Source organism: Schistocerca piceifrons, chromosome 11 (assembly GCF_021461385.2).
Source record: "Schistocerca piceifrons isolate TAMUIC-IGC-003096 chromosome 11, iqSchPice1.1, whole genome shotgun sequence".
Classification (NCBI taxonomy): Eukaryota; Metazoa; Arthropoda; class Insecta; order Orthoptera; family Acrididae; genus Schistocerca; species Schistocerca piceifrons.
Window position 1 is genome coordinate 10498745 of NC_060148.1, and position 17603 is coordinate 10516347.

General features: G+C 41.2%; 1 protein-coding gene across 1 annotated transcript in view; it reads right to left on the bottom strand.

Annotated features, from left to right (window-relative positions):
• LOC124720210 overlaps positions 1-17603 on the bottom strand; it is a 278016-nt gene that overhangs the window by 52004 nt on the left and 208409 nt on the right. Inside the window, exons 21-23 of the mRNA XM_047245533.1 lie at positions 7742-7810; positions 4140-4208; positions 19-78 (exon numbers count right to left, since the gene is read on the bottom strand). Of these exons, the coding sequence (XP_047101489.1) occupies positions 19-78; positions 4140-4208; positions 7742-7810 (198 nt within the window). The remainder of the gene's footprint in view (positions 1-18; positions 79-4139; positions 4209-7741; positions 7811-17603) is intronic.

The following is a 17603-nucleotide window of genomic DNA, read 5'->3' on the forward strand; positions in this document are numbered from 1 at the left end:
ATGTAGCAGCTACATTACCTCTGTCTTAATGGTCTGCAGATCACAAATAGGAATCAGATCATCGGTAGGTCCCTCGACCTGCAACAAGCCAATAATAAAAATAAAACAAAACCACATTTGATGAAATACATTTTAATCACCGGGATTTTTCAGGTAACATAAATGCAGAATCTATATCACAAAAAGGGTGGTAAAATATGTAGTGTGTGTGTGTGTGTGTGTGTGTGTGTGTGTGTGTGTGTGTGTGTGTGTGTGTATGCAGAATCTGTATCACAAAAAGGGTGGTAAAATATGTAGAGAGAGAGAGAGTGTGTGTGTGTGTGTGTGTGTGTGTGTGTGTGTGTGTGCGCGCGCACATAGGTGGGGGGGGGGGGCACACACATGCCCAGCATATCAAAATTCTACCCATACTGGACTCTTCAGGTATCAGAATTACAGTGCCCCTTGTTACATGAAGAATAGGAACAGTTCGTAGTAACTGACAGAAAGTCATCAAGTAAAATGGAAGTGATTTCTGGCTATCCTCAAGTTAGTGTTATAGGCCCTTTGCTGTTCCTCACCTATATAAACTATTTAGGAGACAATTTGAGTGGTCATCTTAGATTGTTTGCAGATGATGCTGTTGTTTATCTTCTAGTAAAGTCGCCAGAGGCTCAAAACAAATTGCAAAACGATTTAGAAAAGGTATCTGTATGGTGCGAAAATTGGCAATTGACCCTGAATAACGAAAATTGCGACGTCATCCACACGAGTGGTAATAGAAATCCGTTAATCTTCAGTTACACGATAAACCAGTCGAATCTAAGAGCTGTAAATTCTTTGCTAACCAAAGACGGTGTTTTATTGACAGGACTCTTAGAAAATATAACAGATCCACTAAAGAGACTGCCTACACTATGCTTGTCCGCTTTCTTTTAGAGTATTGCTTTGCGGTATGGGATCCTTACTGGATAGGATTGACAGAGTACATTGAGAAAGTTCAGAAAAAAGCAGCACGTTTTGAATTATCGCAAAACAGGGAAGAAAATGTCACTGAAATGACACAGGATTTGGGGTGGACATCTTTAAAGCAAAGACGTTTTCCATTATGGCAGAATCTTATCGTGAAATTTCAATCGGCAACTTTCTCCTCCAAATGCAAAAATATTTTGACAACGCCGACCTACATAGGGAGAAACCATCACCATAATAAAATAAGGGAAATCAGAGCTTGCACTGAAAGATATAGGTGTTCATTTTTTCTGTGTGCTGTACAAAATTGGAATAATAGATATTTATTGTGAAGGTGGTTTAATGAACCCTCTGCCAGTACTTAAATGTGATTTGCAGAGTATCCATGTAGATATAGATATAACAGGTATACACTCGCACACATGCACATATCCATCCACACATACAGACACAAGCAGACATTGAAATATGTCTGCTTGTGTCTATATGTGTGGATGGATATGTGCGTGTGTGCGAGTGTATACCTGTCCTTTTTTCCCCCTAAGGTAAGTCTTTCCGCTCCCGGGATTGGAATGACTCCTTACCCCCTCCCTTAAAACCCACTTCCTTTCATCTTCCCCTCTCCTTCCCTCTTTCCTAATGAGGCAACAGTTTGTTGCGAAAGCTTGAATTTCGTGTGTATGTTTGTGTTTGTTTGTGTGTCTATCGACCTGCCAGCGCTTTCGTTCGGTAAGTCACCTCATCTTTGTTTTTATATATAATTTTTCCCATGTAGATATAGATGTAGATGAAACTGTAAAATTAGCTGTTTATTCTGAGATTCTACAGACTTTTATGTAAAATTCATACAGAAATTTTGATTTGTGTAAATGTAGTGTTTTCTTATGCTTTTTATATATGACTACACATGCCTGAGTGGAACATGCACTTCTATACAAAGGATATTGCTTTGTATCAAATGGAAAATTCAATTCACAACATTGTCAGCACTGTTAAAATTACAAAAAGAAAGAGAGGACAGCCGCATAAGGGTATTACTTTGTATTGCCACTTATATCAGAAAATGATGTAAAAAGAATTACAGCCTGATCCTATGGCTACATAAATGACTTATTAAAGAGATTCAAAATGTGCAATATAGTAGACACAGAAAAATTCTTCAGGAATATTTGCAACATTGTAAGTACTAACTGATAGAAAGACTTCAAAATAGAAGTAAAAAAAAATTATAGTTTTGATATTTGAAGTTTCTTCTTCAAGGATGAAGAGGGATAGATTGGAAAAGGTTGGAAATTAAGGGCCTGTCCTTCAGATCCCTGGCCAAGAGAAGCAAAGCTGTCCAGAGCGTGAGGGGAGACAAAGATAAAGTGAGAGGTGTCAGAGAGTAGGAAATCAAAAACAGTACACTGCACCAATTGAAAAGACAATTGAAGAGTAAAGTGGGGAGCAAAGATAGATGAAGGACAGAAAAGTAAAGTCATGTGAATATTATAATTAAATCCTTGGAGAAAAGTGGAAAAGGAGAGGGGTGGGGGGGGGGGGGGGGAAGAAACAGTGAGGAGGGGGGGGGGGGGAGGAGTTGAAGACAAAAAAAATTAAAAATGACTGAGGAAATAAAGAAATTCCGTAAAAAAATACTGTTCCAGTGTTCAAAGTTCTTATGAAAATAAATTCAGAAACACAATGTGAGGACTGCAACAAGTCAACCTTACGAAAGTGTAACAGAAATGCCTGGTGGACTCCAGTGGGAATCCTCAAAAGAAAGATGATACAGTTCTTGAGAAGCCCTATCAGGTAAATTTACAGAGACTTTTACTTGAAGTGGACTCCATGGTCAGTAGGATGGCACAATTATACATTTTGTATGGAGATGAAGAGAACAACACAGAAGAGATTAGGGGACACGCTGGCTGTCATTTTCCCTTTCCCAGAACACGAACTGAATAGGAAGTAAACTGATAACATACGTCAATGTGCATTCCAACATGAGCTGTACAGTAGCTTGCAGAGAATATATGAACACATACAACAGAGGTAAAGCCAATGACAGTGAAATGCGAGAATATATCGGAGAGGAAGTACCTGCCTTATTTCATCTGTCCTACATGAGAACTGGCCATTCCTATATTTTGTTCTGAGTGCTGACATCACTAAAAGCGAGAGACATGTTGTACAGTACTTAAGGTATCCTAAATTATCATCAGTATCTTCACCTTAGGTAGCAAGAAACATAATCCATTTTGATGATATACTACCGTTAAATGTGGATCAGTTTCAACAAAATTGCTCACTCTAGTGGCGTTTTGAACATCAAATGCACAAATGAGGAATCACTCTACCAACAATACAGCCTACAAATGGGGAAAGCTACTGACATAAGGGCCGCTGAGGAACACGCGGGAAGTGTCGGACATTGAAACTGAGAAGGGCTAGGACTTGTTTTACGTCCACGACTTGTCACTAAACATTGCATCCACCACTTGTAACTAAACATAAAAACTGGAGGCTCGCCTGCTCTGCAAGGACGGACAGCAATATGTTGTAAATCTGATGACAGACTACAATGCTGGTGTAGGCACAAGTGCTTTGGAAAACAGTGTCAATCTCACATTGTTGAAAGTGGGGCTTCACAGCAGACGACCACAAAACGTGCCCATTTTGATCAGACACCATCAACTGCAATCGTAGTGGGGACACGGTCACTGAGATTGGAACACAGATTGACGGAAATGTATCACCCGGTGAAACTAATCACGTTTCTCGCTATAACGGGTCGACGGCCGGAGACAGTGGCAACGTGTTTGTGAGCTGAGTTCACGTGAGTGATTTGTATTTTGGACAAGGGACTTTTTTGTTCAAAATCTTAAACATTTAGAAGTCTTTTCACTGAGCACATTTCTCAATACGATAATCTACACTCTTTACTTTGTGGCTGTTACCTGATTCCACAACTTGCAGCAGTTTATGGAGCCTGTAAACCATTAATTTTACAGAGACAGACAGCACTATTAAGGAGTCACTGCACGTGCAAGGTGAGACTCTAGGATCAAAGCCTGCTCGGGAACACAGTTCGTACCTGTCTTCGATTAAATTCCAGCTTCCACTACTCAGATTTCAAACAATGAATGCTATGCAATGCAATTATTCAAAGCGACACGAGAATAATAGAAAAATGAGGACGCACTCACCTCTTCCTCGAAGCTCAGGGGATCCCGTGCAATACTGAGGCCGTCAGGTGACTCCCATTCGTGCAGAAACTGAAAAAGAGTGAACAGAGTTAATTCTCACGTTCACTTATATGTGTGTTAAGTCGTGACGTCGTCATTACTCAAACGTATTGTCTACAATGTGTTGCAAATTGCACACGCAGAGCGGACACTAAATAATTTGGTGCCCACAACAATTAATATAATTGGTACTTTCTACCCTACCTACAACACTACGTTTTAATATTAAATTTCTTAAGGGGGAATATAGTCATCTCTACCAAAGCTGGATGCTGAAATTCAACTGTGAGTGTGCAGGCCAAAAAACAAAGTGTCACCAGAAAGTAAACAGAAAATACTTTCCTGTCTTGTGCCCATATAAATCTAGTGTAGCCGAAGTCCAAGTGCTGGAGAAGCAGCAAGTAAAATGTTTCAAAACTGGTAAAAAAAAAAAAAAAAAAAAAAAAAATGGTGCACTTCAAGTGTATCATGTGAATAAAGTGTGATCAGAACATAAAAATATTCCAGCTATGTTTCCACTTATGCTAGATGATTCATTTCACTGTCTTGCAGGACAGTGTCACGGGATGCAGTGGGAATTGATCAATTAAATAGCTTTTTTATAATTTTAAATAGCTTTAATTCATAAAATAATGCTCCAAAAATTATATCCATCCAAATTTTAAAAATGTATGTATGTACATTCAACATCATCTCCTAAACCACTGGACCGATTCAACAAAATGTAGTATACATATTATTTACTAGAAGGAATCACTGTGGTGTTATGAACTACCCACCTATCAAAGGGCTGGGGGTGAAAACGCCATGTAGCTCATGACATGAGAATACTTTAGTTATCCAGTATTTGAGAATGGGAACACTTGGAGACTTGCAACAAACTTTACACATAATTCAGACTTTTACAAATCTTTTCTTCACTGCCCCTTGCGTCCCACCAAATGATGAAGGGATAAAAAGTTTGTCACTTACCACATTTTCACTGTCCGTGCAGAGAAACTGCCACATGAAGCTTGACATTTTAATTTATTATTTCTTTACTACCAATGTTTTCACGAGACATTGAGCAGACAGTATTCACATATACCAATGAATGTACCACAAAAATTATATCTTTGTACAACACTTGGTTCAGGAGATACAACGTCATAAATATTCACATTTGCTGCTGAACGAGCCTAAAATATATATCATTGTACACGATACAGTTCAGGAGATATGATGACATAAATCCTGAGGTGCATGAGAAACTGCTGCATCATGTATGATGTTTCAATTTATTACTTCTTTACTAATGACTCTATTCACAACACATTTCACAGATGTACAATGTCATGTGACTAGGGAAAGTTAGAAGAATTGCAAAGTTTTAATTAACTGAATTTTAATAAATAATTAATAACTTTCACAATTTTTATGGCACCAGAGATGCTGACCTATCAATTTGTAGTGCTCATTAATGCATGTCAACAGAACAATTCGAAAGTTTCATAATGTAATTGACTTATCTGCAAGAAACAATTTATTTCAACTTTTAATTAAAATTGATATATCATTTAGCCTGAGACACCTACACAATTTACAAGGTAGTAAGCATTGACAGACACGATTACACACTGCTTACAACGCTTAGTTTGTAAGACTATATTTAAATTATCCTTTTTAATTAATAATTTATAAATCCGTATAGTTTTGCCTGTAATTAAAAAAACAGCTATGCCAATTCTGACTGCTGTCGTGGCAGTGAAACAAGCAGGAAAAATCCCTGTAAGAAAAAGAAGCCATATTGAAATGTATTGTAACAATTAAGTCACAGACTCTATGAATTGTTTTGATTGATGCAACAAAAAGACTTACATTTGTTTAGCATTAACCTGTGGGCAAACTACTACACACGAATTGGAATATGACACAGTTTAATTTATTTTGTTTATATTTTTAGTGTGCATCTAGTGACGCATTCAGATTTTTATTATATTAATACATAAAATGTTGTAAGGAAGGTTGGTGATAGCATAAAAAACATTAAGTGGAGTATATACACGGTTTTTCTGTGTGAAGGAGACAGCAGAGGGGTTAAAAGCGTGGCGGGCAGCTTGCTTGTTCGCACTATTCTGGATGGAGTTGCAGATGCTAGGGAGATGACTGACTAAACAGGAAGTCCGCCACACGCTCTTTGGTGGAAGAAATTTTGGCATCATCCGTCGTTATGCTCCGAAATGCTTTATGTCAGCTCAGTGGGGACTTAGAGATTTTCTGCAGTGGTTGGGAATTTTTTATTTTATTGCTGCCAGTTGTTCACGAGAACTTGCGTTTTTGTACGAGAATCTGATCCGAACTTTGAATTAGTTGCACTAAGTCTGAATTTTAACCCAGTTTGCCAGTGGGGGACTTTGTCACTTAGGATTAATACATTGTGTATTGATTACACTTCTGATTCTCTGAGTTAGTATGGAGTTTAACTCTGACCAATTTTTAGTTATTTTAGTCCTATACAGTGTGTTTTTAAGCATTATACTGCAGATGTAATCTACTTTCAATTCACTTAATCATGCTGTAGCTTATTGCCACCCTATTAGTTATTGTGTGAATTTATGAACAATGAACTGTATTTGTTAAGCTTAATCACTCGCAGTTGGGGTACATTATTTGAACTAGCTGTTCATATGATCAACCTAACATTACTTTATTTTCTGACTGAGCGAGGTGGCGCAGTGGTTAGCACACTGGACTCGCATTCGGGAGGACGACGGTTCAATCCCGTCTCCAGCCATCTTGATTTAGGTTTTCCGTGATTTCCCTAAATCGTTTCAGGCAAATGCCGGGATGGTTCCTTTGAAAGGTCACGGCCGATTTCCTTCCCAATCCTTCCCTAACCCGAGCTTGCGCTCCGTCTCTAATGACCTCGTTGTCGACGGGACGTTAAACACTAACCACCATCAGAGACAAGTTTATTATTTATTTTATTAATAAGAAAAAAGCATCCTATAAAGGACTGAGCTTCTTTTTGTTATTCATCACAATTACTGCGCTGCATTAAATTAAGCAAAACATAGCAAGAAATTTTAAAGATTTTGCAGTGGTAAAAACACATTGCATGAACTTTGCATCTGGTTGTTTTTAGCTCTTACACTGCAGTGTACAGAATGTAGATAAGATATCAAAATTTTATTTAAAACTGAGAGCAGAACGATACCCCAGTCACTTCTCGAGTTATCGATTTTTATACCTGACAGACGGTCCCGCACTGCGTGCCCATTTCTATCTCTGGGCATTGTGAATCCTGTCGTCATAATTGCTTCAAATAGCGAAACATGCTTTTTTTTGCAAATGATAGGACCGGAAGAGGCCCACATGCTGTATGATAAATACTCAATTTTTTTTTATTCACAGAGATAGGACAGCAGTGAGAAGTCAGTGAAATGGGACACATAAATGTGTCGACAGTGCTTTCCGCAGCAGTTAAAGGGCTAATACCACACAGAGCACCTTCCGTTGTGGTGTACACACTGTCTCGCAGAGAATACGTACGAATGTGAAGACAGATTAGTTACAGTACTTACCGAAGTCTCTTCCTTGACGAATATGGTCTCAATCTCTTGCTGTGGAGGCACGAGTGGGTCAGCTTCCACCTGAATGAAAGAAAACGAGTAAGTACAGGTGCGATACAGAGTGCAACTGACGCGGAAGAAACTAGTCTGCCCCAGAGCCCTGCAAGCGCATTTGAGTGGTCCGCACGAAGCTGTGGTACGCGAGGGAGAGTGCATATACACCTTGCACAGCTCAGCAAAAGTTGCCAAATACGATCGACACTGCCTCGCACCTCACCTAATTACACGGGCGTGTGAGCATCGTCTGACACTACGCATTCACATTCACTTGCACACAGGTTGCTAATTTGCAGTATACACATACACAACGATATCCTTTACCGTTACAGGTCGAACTTGCCTCCCGTTTTCTGACTATTGACTTTAACGAGTCCTACGAGTTAATTTACTCGATACATTTGCTACAGCTACTGTGCAGCTGGACTGAAGTTTGACTGATAATTAAAAATAAAATTGACAGTCATAATCAGTTATCTCAGTCCTCAACATAAATCTTTTTCATTTTTTGTGTCCAAAATATGTCTCACTGTATCAGCTGTTCATTCATTCAGATTTACAGTTCTGAAGTAACCCTTATTAACATTCAGTATTTGATAATCAGTTAAATGTTCATTACACGTATTTGGATTCAGTGGCTGTGGTAATACTTGGTGAATCTCGGGCATACACTGATGAGCCAAAACATTATGACTGAGCAGTTTGTTGTAGATTTGTGGAGGTAGGTATGTGGTAACACATGTCTACGCACAGGTCATATAATTTGTGTAAATAATGGTCCGCCGATCTGTATACTCAGTGATGGCATCCGACAGTGACCCAGATGGGTTCCGTAGGATTTACGTGGGGGTGAATTCGGTTGCCGAGTATGAAGGGATGCGTGTTGTTCACAGCTGTCTGCATATCTTTTATTACTACCACAGGTCCCATCCGAGTGCAGAAGAATGCCTCCCATAACATAATACTGTTCCCACCAGCCTGCATCTGTTGCGTACCAGAGCTTCCGTGCCACCACTCACCTCAATGATGGCATTTGTGGAGACAACTGTCAAACTAGTGCAGCAAAAATGTAATTCACCCGAAGAGCCACCGACACGTGTCCGTCGATCGACTGTCGAATTCCGACGGTCCCGTGCCCACTGCAATCTTAATCGACGGTGTCGTCGAGTCGACACGCGAACATACAGGGGTGGTCTGCTGTGGAGCTACGTGTTCGACAACATATGCTGAACAGTGTGCTCCAAATGACTTGTACGTGCAGCAGTGTTGTGCTCTCCGGCAGAGATACCACAGATCGCCGACTAGCCAACTTTGCACAGCAGATGAGCCTCCAAACACTACACTCTGTGACGTCCTACCATTCAGTGCCTAATGGCCGTTTGACTGTCTGTCTACCTCTTTCTGTAGATGTTAACAACAGTAGCACGTAAACGTTCGACAAGCTTTACTGCTTTCGAGATACTCGTTCACAAGCTGTGCATAATAATAATCTGTCCTTTGTCAAAGTCACTTATCTACATCTACATCCATACTCCGCAAGCCACCGGACGGCGTGTGGCGGAGGGGACCTTGAGTACCTCTATCGGCTCTCCCTTCTATTCCAGTCTCGTATTGTTCGTGGAAAGAAGGATTGTCGGTATGCCTCTGTGTGGGCTCTAATCTCTCCGATTTGATCCTCACAGTCTTTTCGCGACATATACGTAGGAGGGAGCAACATACTGCTCGACTCCTCGGTGAAGGTATGTTCTCGAAACTTCAACAAAAGTCCGTACTGAGCTACTGAGCGTCTCTCCTGCAGAGTCTTCCACTGGAGTTTATCTATCATCTCCGTAACACTTTCGCGATTACTAAATGATCCTGTAACGAAGTGCGCTGCTCTCCATCGGATCTTCTCTATCTCTTCTATCCACCCTATCTGGTACGGGTCCCACACCGGTGAGCAGTATTCGAGCAGTAGACAAACAAGCTTACTGTAACCTACTTCCTTTGTTTTCGGATTGCATTTCCTTGGGATTCTTCCAATGAATCTCAGTCTGGCATCTGCTTTACCGACGATCAGCTTTATATGATCATTCCATTTTAAATCACTCCTAATGAGTATTCCCAAATAATTTATGGAATTAACTGCTTCCAGCTGCTGACCTGCTATATTGTAGCTAATGATAAGGGATCTTTCTTTCTATGTATTTGCAGCACATTATACTTGTCTACATTGAGATTCAATTGCCATTCCCTGCACCGTGTGTCAATTCGCTGCACATCCTCCTGAATTTCAGTACAATTTTCCATTGTTACAACCTCTCGATATACCACAGCATCATCTGCAAAATGCCCCAGTGAACTTCCGATGTCATCCACAAGGTCATTTATGTATATTGTGAATAGCAACGGTCCTACGACACTACCCTATGGCACACCTGAAATCACTCTTGCTTCGGAAGACTTCTATCCATTGAGAATGACATGCTGCGTTCTGTTATCTAAGAACTCTTCAATCCAATCACACAATTGGTCTGATAGTCCGTATGCTCTTACTTTATTCATTAAACCACTGTGGGGAACTGTATCTAACGCCTTGCGGAAGTCAAGGAACACGGCATCTACCTGGGAACCCGTGTCTATGGCCCTCTGAGTCTCGCGGACGAATACCACGAGCTGGGTTTCACACGACCGTCTTTTTCGAAACCCAAGCTGACTCCTCCAGAGTAGATTTCTAGTCTGCAGAAAAGTCATTATACTCGAACATAATACATGTCCCAAAATTCTACAACTGACAGACGTTAGAGATATAGGTCTATAGTTCTGCACATCTGTTCGACGTCCCTTCTTGAAAACGGGGATGACCTGTGCCCTTTTCCAATCCTTTGGAACGCTATGCTCTTCTAGAGACCTACGGTACACCGCTGCAAGAAGGGGGGCAAGTTCCTTCGCGTAGACTGTGTAAAATCGAACTGGTATCCCATCAGGTCCAGTGGCCTTTCCTCTTTTGAGCATTTCAATTATTTCTCTATGCCTCTATTGTCTATTTCGATATCTACCATTTTGTCATCTGTGCGACAATCTAGAGAAGGAACTACAGTGCAGTCTTCCTCTGTGAAATAGCTCTGGAAAAAGACATTTAGTATTTCGGGCCTTTAGTCTGTCATCTTCTGTTTCAGTACCATTTTAGTCAGAGTGTCTGGACATTTTGTTTTGATCCACTTACCACTTTGACATAAGACCTAAATTTCTTAGGATTTTCTGCCAAGTCAGTACATAGAACTTTACTTTCGAATTCATTGAACGGCTCTCGCATAGCCCTCCTCACACTACATTTCGCTTCGCGTAATTTTTGTTTGTCTGCAAGGCTTTGTCTATGTTTATGTTTGCTGTGAAGTTCCCTTTGCTTCCGCAGCAGTTTTCTAACTCGGTTGTTGTACCACGGTGGCTCTTTTCCATCTCTCACGATCTTGCTTGGCACATACTCATCTAACGCATATTGTACGATGGTTTTGAACTTTGTCCACTGATCCTCAACACTATCTGTACTTGAGACAAAACTTTTGTGTTGAGCCGTCAGGTACTCTGTAATCTGCTTTTTGTCACTTTTGCTAAACAGAAAAATCTTCCTACCTTTTTTGATATTTCTATTTACGGTTCAAATCATCGATGCAGTAACCGCTTTATGATCGCTGATTCCATGTTCTGCATTAACTGTTTCAAATAGTTCAGGTCTGTTTGTCACCAGAAGGTCTAATATGTTATCGCCACGAGTCGGTTCTCTGTTTAACTGCTCATGGTAGTTTTCAGATAAAGCACTTAAAAAAATTTCACTGGATTCTTTGTCCATGCCACCCATTATGAACGTTTGAGTCTCCCAGTCTATATCCGGCAAGTTAAAATCTCCTCCCAGAACTGTAACATGGTGGGGAAATCTACTCCAAATATTTTCCAAATTATCCACAACAGCTGCTGAGCCAGGGGGCCTATAGAGACGCTCAATTACCATGTCTGAGCCTGCTTTTACCATGACCTTCACCCAAATTATTTCACATTTCGGATCTCCATCAATTTCCTTCGATACTATTGCACTTCTTATCGCTATAAACAAGCCTCTCCCTTCACTGTCTCTGCGGTATACATTCCAATTTAATTTTAGAATTTCATTACTGTTTACATCTGGTTTCAGCCAACTTTCTTTCCCTAGTACTATATGGGCATTGTGACCGTTTATTAATGAGAGCAGTTCTGGGACCTTTCTATAGACACTCCTCCAGTTTACTATTAGCACATTAATACTGTTATTCCCTGTTGCATTTTGCCTACTCCTACCTTGCCGCGTCTCAGGAGGCGTCTTTTCGGGCCTAGGGAGGGAATTGTCTAACCTAAAAGACCCACATGTGCACTCCACACGTACTCCTCTACCCTTGTAGCCGCTTCCTGTGTGTGTCAACGGATTTCCCCGTTTGAAGCCCCTATCTTCCCCAGGGTATTCCACCGTCCGCGTCTGCTCTGCTTACATATTTCTGTTACCACATAACGTGCCCGCAATTCCAAAAGGCGACATGCAATGTTGCGGTGGGCAGTGGGCACAACATTTTGGCTTATCAGTGTACAGTGCACAATAACTCCACAAAGACAGAAAATTGATAGCTAAAAAGAAATTTTAACTCTCACTCGTCGGGCCTGTCGGCACCACCAAGTTGCGACGAGTCCAAGTTTCCTCAGCTGTGTGTCAGGGGCACCTACCCACTGCACCACAATCAGCGAGTGTGCACCAGTGTGATGACAAATAACGAAACTGCCAGCCACGAGTTTTTCTGCAGTACACGTAGAGTGGTGAGAACTCCACTCGGCAGGTTTGGCATGTGGATTTGGTGCTGTAGTGTACACGACATAAATAAATATGTCGTGACAACTACAAATCTCTGACAGACAGACTCAAACCTAGATTTCCCACTTACCTGTCAGCAGTCGCCTCGAAACTTGACTCGAGCTTTCACTGCCACTTACATTTCCTCCAATGATTTTGCATCATTATCACCAGAGGTTCTCCTGCCACAGGCTGCAGGGGACAGGAAAGGACAGCTGAGCTGTGGCTCAGCCAGTCTCACGAGAGGAATACAGTTTGAAGCGAGTTAAAAGAATTGATCAACGGGGATGAAATCAGTGTATCACACTTAAGACATTCCTGCTTTGATTAAATCATCCAGATTGAACTGATGTGCAATTTAGTTGTAATTGCACTTTTATGAGAGAGAGAGAGAGAGAGAGAGAGAGAGAGAGAGAGAGAGAGAGATTATTGCAATGTACTTAAAATTATTCAAGAGCATGGATCAACAACCTAGTCTACTGATGATTGTAATTACTACATTATTTGCAAAAGATCTGGGTTTTGTGTGCATCAGGTGCAAATGGTCAATTTTTTAATTCAATCCAACTTTTGTAATTTTTACATTTATTCACATTTTCTTGAACTCTTAACATTTTACACACATCTTTCCACTCGGTTTGTTCAGCCACCCCTTCACACACTGCTAGCCATACTGCTACTGCCTTCCATACTACCCAATGAACAAGTACTGCGATATAACAAAAGCTTTCGCCAAAATTCTTGTCACAAAGTAAAAATAGAGATGCTTTTTACATGGAAAGAAAATACAACAGAAAGATTTATGTACAACAACAATCATACTGGGCTTATACAAAGGTTATAAGTTATGGAATTACTTAAAAATAAAAATTACCGTCACGAAGAACCGTCCAATCTACGAACACGATTATTCCACTATAATTTACCACTTAGCTACTAATTTACCACTTACCTACAAATCTAATTGTTAGTGTGGAGAATGATCTGTCAATATTTACTCAAAACTGTATGGGAAGATGCTCATTAAATTGCCAGATTAATTCTTCATCTACACTGAAGGATCCCAGCAAACATCAAACCACTGTGTAGGTTGTGTCTTTTACGGTCCACAGTCACGACAATATACAAAACTATCAAACCCGGCAATATTTCGAGACTGCTAAATAAGTATTGTCGACATACTGCTGGGCCGTGCGGGTGCTACGAATAACAGCCAAAGGGTCCCACTATAAAAAGAAATGGCATCACCAGCCGTCAGTCCCGGTTATCAGGCCGTACGGCAGGTGACAGTCGGGTTGGAATCCCACTGCCGTCTGTGGTGTCTCCAGACACGTCTTCGGCCTGGACTCACTCTGACTGAAGTAAAATTGTCTTCAGTGATCAGCACTACACCAAACTGAGCCCTGACGACCGGCATAAATGTGCCTCGGACAGTGACGGAATAACGACCGGGAGTGCCACTGCTTTTCGTGGCATGACCATCATTGACGTTGGTTTGCAGTAGGGTTTTGGAGCATATACCGTATTCAAACATTATGAATCACCTCGAAGGGAACAATCTATTGATACGTAATCAGCACGGTTTCAGAAAACATCGTTCTTGTGCAACGCAGCTAGCTCTTTATTCGCTCGAAGTAATGGCCGCTATCGACAGGGGATCTCAAGTTGATTCCGTATTTCTCGATTTCCGGAAAGCTTTTGATACCGTTCCTCACAAGCGACTTCTAATCAAGCTGCGGGCCTGTGGGGTATCGTCTCAGTTGTGCGACTGGATCCGTGATTTCCTGTCGGGAAGGTCGCAGTTCGTAGTAATAGACGGCAAATCGTCGAGTAAAACCGAAGTGATATCAGGTGTTCCCCAGGGAAGCGTCCTGGGACCTCTGCTGTTCCTTATCTATATACATGACCTGGGTGACAATCTGAGCAGTTCTCTTGGGTTGTTCGCAGATGATGCTGTAATTTACCGTCTAGTAAGGTCATCCGAAGACCAGTATCAGTTGCAAAGCGATTTAGAAAAGACTGCTGTACGGTGTGGCAGGTGGCAGTTATGCTAAATAACGAAAAGTGTGAGGTGATCCACACGAGTTCCAAAAGAAATCTGTTGGAATTCGGTTACTCGATAAATAGTACAATTCTCGAGGCTGTCAATTCAACTAAGTACCTGGGTGTTAAAATTACAAACAACTTCAGTTGAAAAGACTACATAGATAATATTGTGGGGAAGACGAGCCAAAGGTTGCGTTTCATTGGCAGGAGACTTGGAAGATGCAACAAGTCCACTAAAGAGACAGCTTACACTACAGTCATTCGTCTTCTGTTAGAATATTGCTGCACGGTGTGGGATCCTTACCAGGTGGGATTGACGGAGGACATGAAAACGGTGCATAAAAGGGCAGCTCGTTTTGTATTATCACGTAATAGGGGGGAGAGTGTGGCAGATATGATACGCGAGTTGGGATGGAAGTCATTAGAGCAAAGACGTTTGTTGTCGCGGCGAGATCTATTTACGAAATTTCAGTCACCAAGTTTCTCTTCCGAATGCGAAAATAGTTTGTTGAGTCCAACCTACATAGGTAGGGATGATCATCAAAATAAAATAAGAGAAATCAGAGCTCGAACAGAAAGGTTTAGGTGTTCGTTTTTCCTGCGCGCTGTTCGGGAGTGGAATGGTAGAGAGATAGTACGATTGTGGTTCGATGAACCCTCTGCCAAGCACTTGAATTGCAGAGTAATCATGTAGATGTAGATGTAGGTCCCATTTGGTCGTTATTCATAGCACCCTTACAGCACAGCAGTACTCTGACATTGTTGTACATTCCATTTTGTTGCCTTCTGGGGTAGGCCACCACGGGCTTACAGTTTGACGAGACAGTGCCCACTAGCACACGGCGCGAGTTTCTACTGCTCCTCTCTGTGCTCGTCAAACCCTATCTCGGCCGACGAGGTTGCCGGAAACCTCCACCGAGGACGTTTGGAGCATTACGAGCAGGGAGCTACAATCGGTTCAGGATTTTGAAGATCTGATGTGTCGACTGGCCGGAGTTTGGTGCAATATCTCTCCGGAGGACCTCTGACGTCTCTATCGAGCAATACCGAGCCGAACAAATGCTTGCACGAGGACCAGAGGTGGATCAGTGCATATTGACTTGTTCAATTTGTTAAGCTTGTCCTCACATAAATCGTCAATTTTTTTTTTTAATTTGCCTGTGTAAAGTCGCCATTTAATATAGCTTGTTTTCTCGTGCTAAATAAAACTGAGAATGTCAGCGCACACCCTTGCCTAAACATTTATTTGTGCTTTGCACTTTAGTCATCGACTGTTCGTTAAGATGGGATTTCGTCATTTAAAAAATTTATTAGGGCACAATGCAACAGCGCACAACCGGATCCCTAGGTTAGCAAATCAGGCACTAAATTAATACACTGTGTGCGGCCCTCCCGTGGTTAGGTAAAAACAAACTGAAGGAACTTATTTGGCGTGGATTAAGTGGTTACAGTTGACCTCAGATTTGCGAAACGAGTGGCGAGTTCAGCAGAATTAGGTCATAACTACGCACCTGATAGAGAGTTACAAAAATGTCATAATACTGTGGGGACAAAATGATAACACTCGGTCGCACGAATAGACTGAAGTATGTATTTTATTTTCAGAACTTCGGAGAAAATTTTCAAGTTCACACAAATAAAGTGAGTCAGAGAATGTACTTCACCCGAGAAGTTTTTACCCTGAGTAAATGGGTGGGCGAAGTTGCTCTCCACGAAGAACATACTCCAGTTTCGTGCGAATTAAACTAGACGAGTTTCTCACAAGCGGAGAACATTCTCCGTTTTTCGAAGTGAGCTCTGTAGCATACTTCGAGCTGAGTAGCTTCTGATTAGATGAAGTTTGTTTTTTAAGCAAAATGGCAGAATTTATGTTGTTAAGTAGGGAAAAAAAGATATGCGTAGACCAAAGAAATAATCGAGACAGAAACTGTAGTAGTGGATACGGGTTTAAAAATAAAAACACTGTTTGGGTGGCGAACTTTCTTCCCGATGATCGTGAAGGAAGAGGTGGGAGGTGGGGGATGGGGGCACCTTTCAAACAAAGCAAAAAAGAAAACATTTATGCACTATTTAGCAGACCCGAGTTTCCACACCGATTTACGAGATGACTTAAGTATGCACCAGACAACAGTGTCACTAACATTTTCAGATGTTCACTCTCACATTTTCTCACAGGGTAAAACTTATATTTTGTTACGTTACAAATAAGCAGGCAGATCAGAAAGATTAATAACTGGGTTATTACGCACCTAGTGATCTGTCTCTTGTAACAAATCTGCACAGGCAACCGCTTAAGTACTTCACACATACGAGGACCATTATGAGCCACATTTAACCAAAATTATCACCGAACAGTGGAAACTGCAGGCTGGAATACCAAGATTAATAGGAAAAGAATAGATTACTACTCACCGTAAGGATGACATGCTGAGTTGTGGACAGGCACAATGGAAAGACTGTTACACATTTAGCTTTCAGCCAAAATCTTCTTCAGAAAAGAAGACACACACACACACACACACACACACACACACACACACACACAGAGAGAGAGAGAGAGAGAGATAGAGATAGAGAGAAAGAGAGAGAGAGAGAGAGAGAGAGAGGCCTGCCATTCCCAGCAGCTAGAGCAACAGTCACCTGTGCATGAGGTGAGCTTGATTGTGTGTGTTTTCTTTCCCAAAAAAGGTTTTGGCCGAAAGCTAAATGTGATAACAGTCTTCCCATTGGGCCTCTCCACAACTCAGCTTGTCACCCCTTACAGCGAGTGGTAATCTATCCTTTTCCTAATATTGTCAAAATTATGTGACGTAAGAGTTTCTGTTTTGAAAAGATGAAAATGTGATGTCTTGTCCACATATTGTGTTCACCCAACTTCAACAACAAAAAAGTTTCCTCCATGATGAAAATTCAGTAACA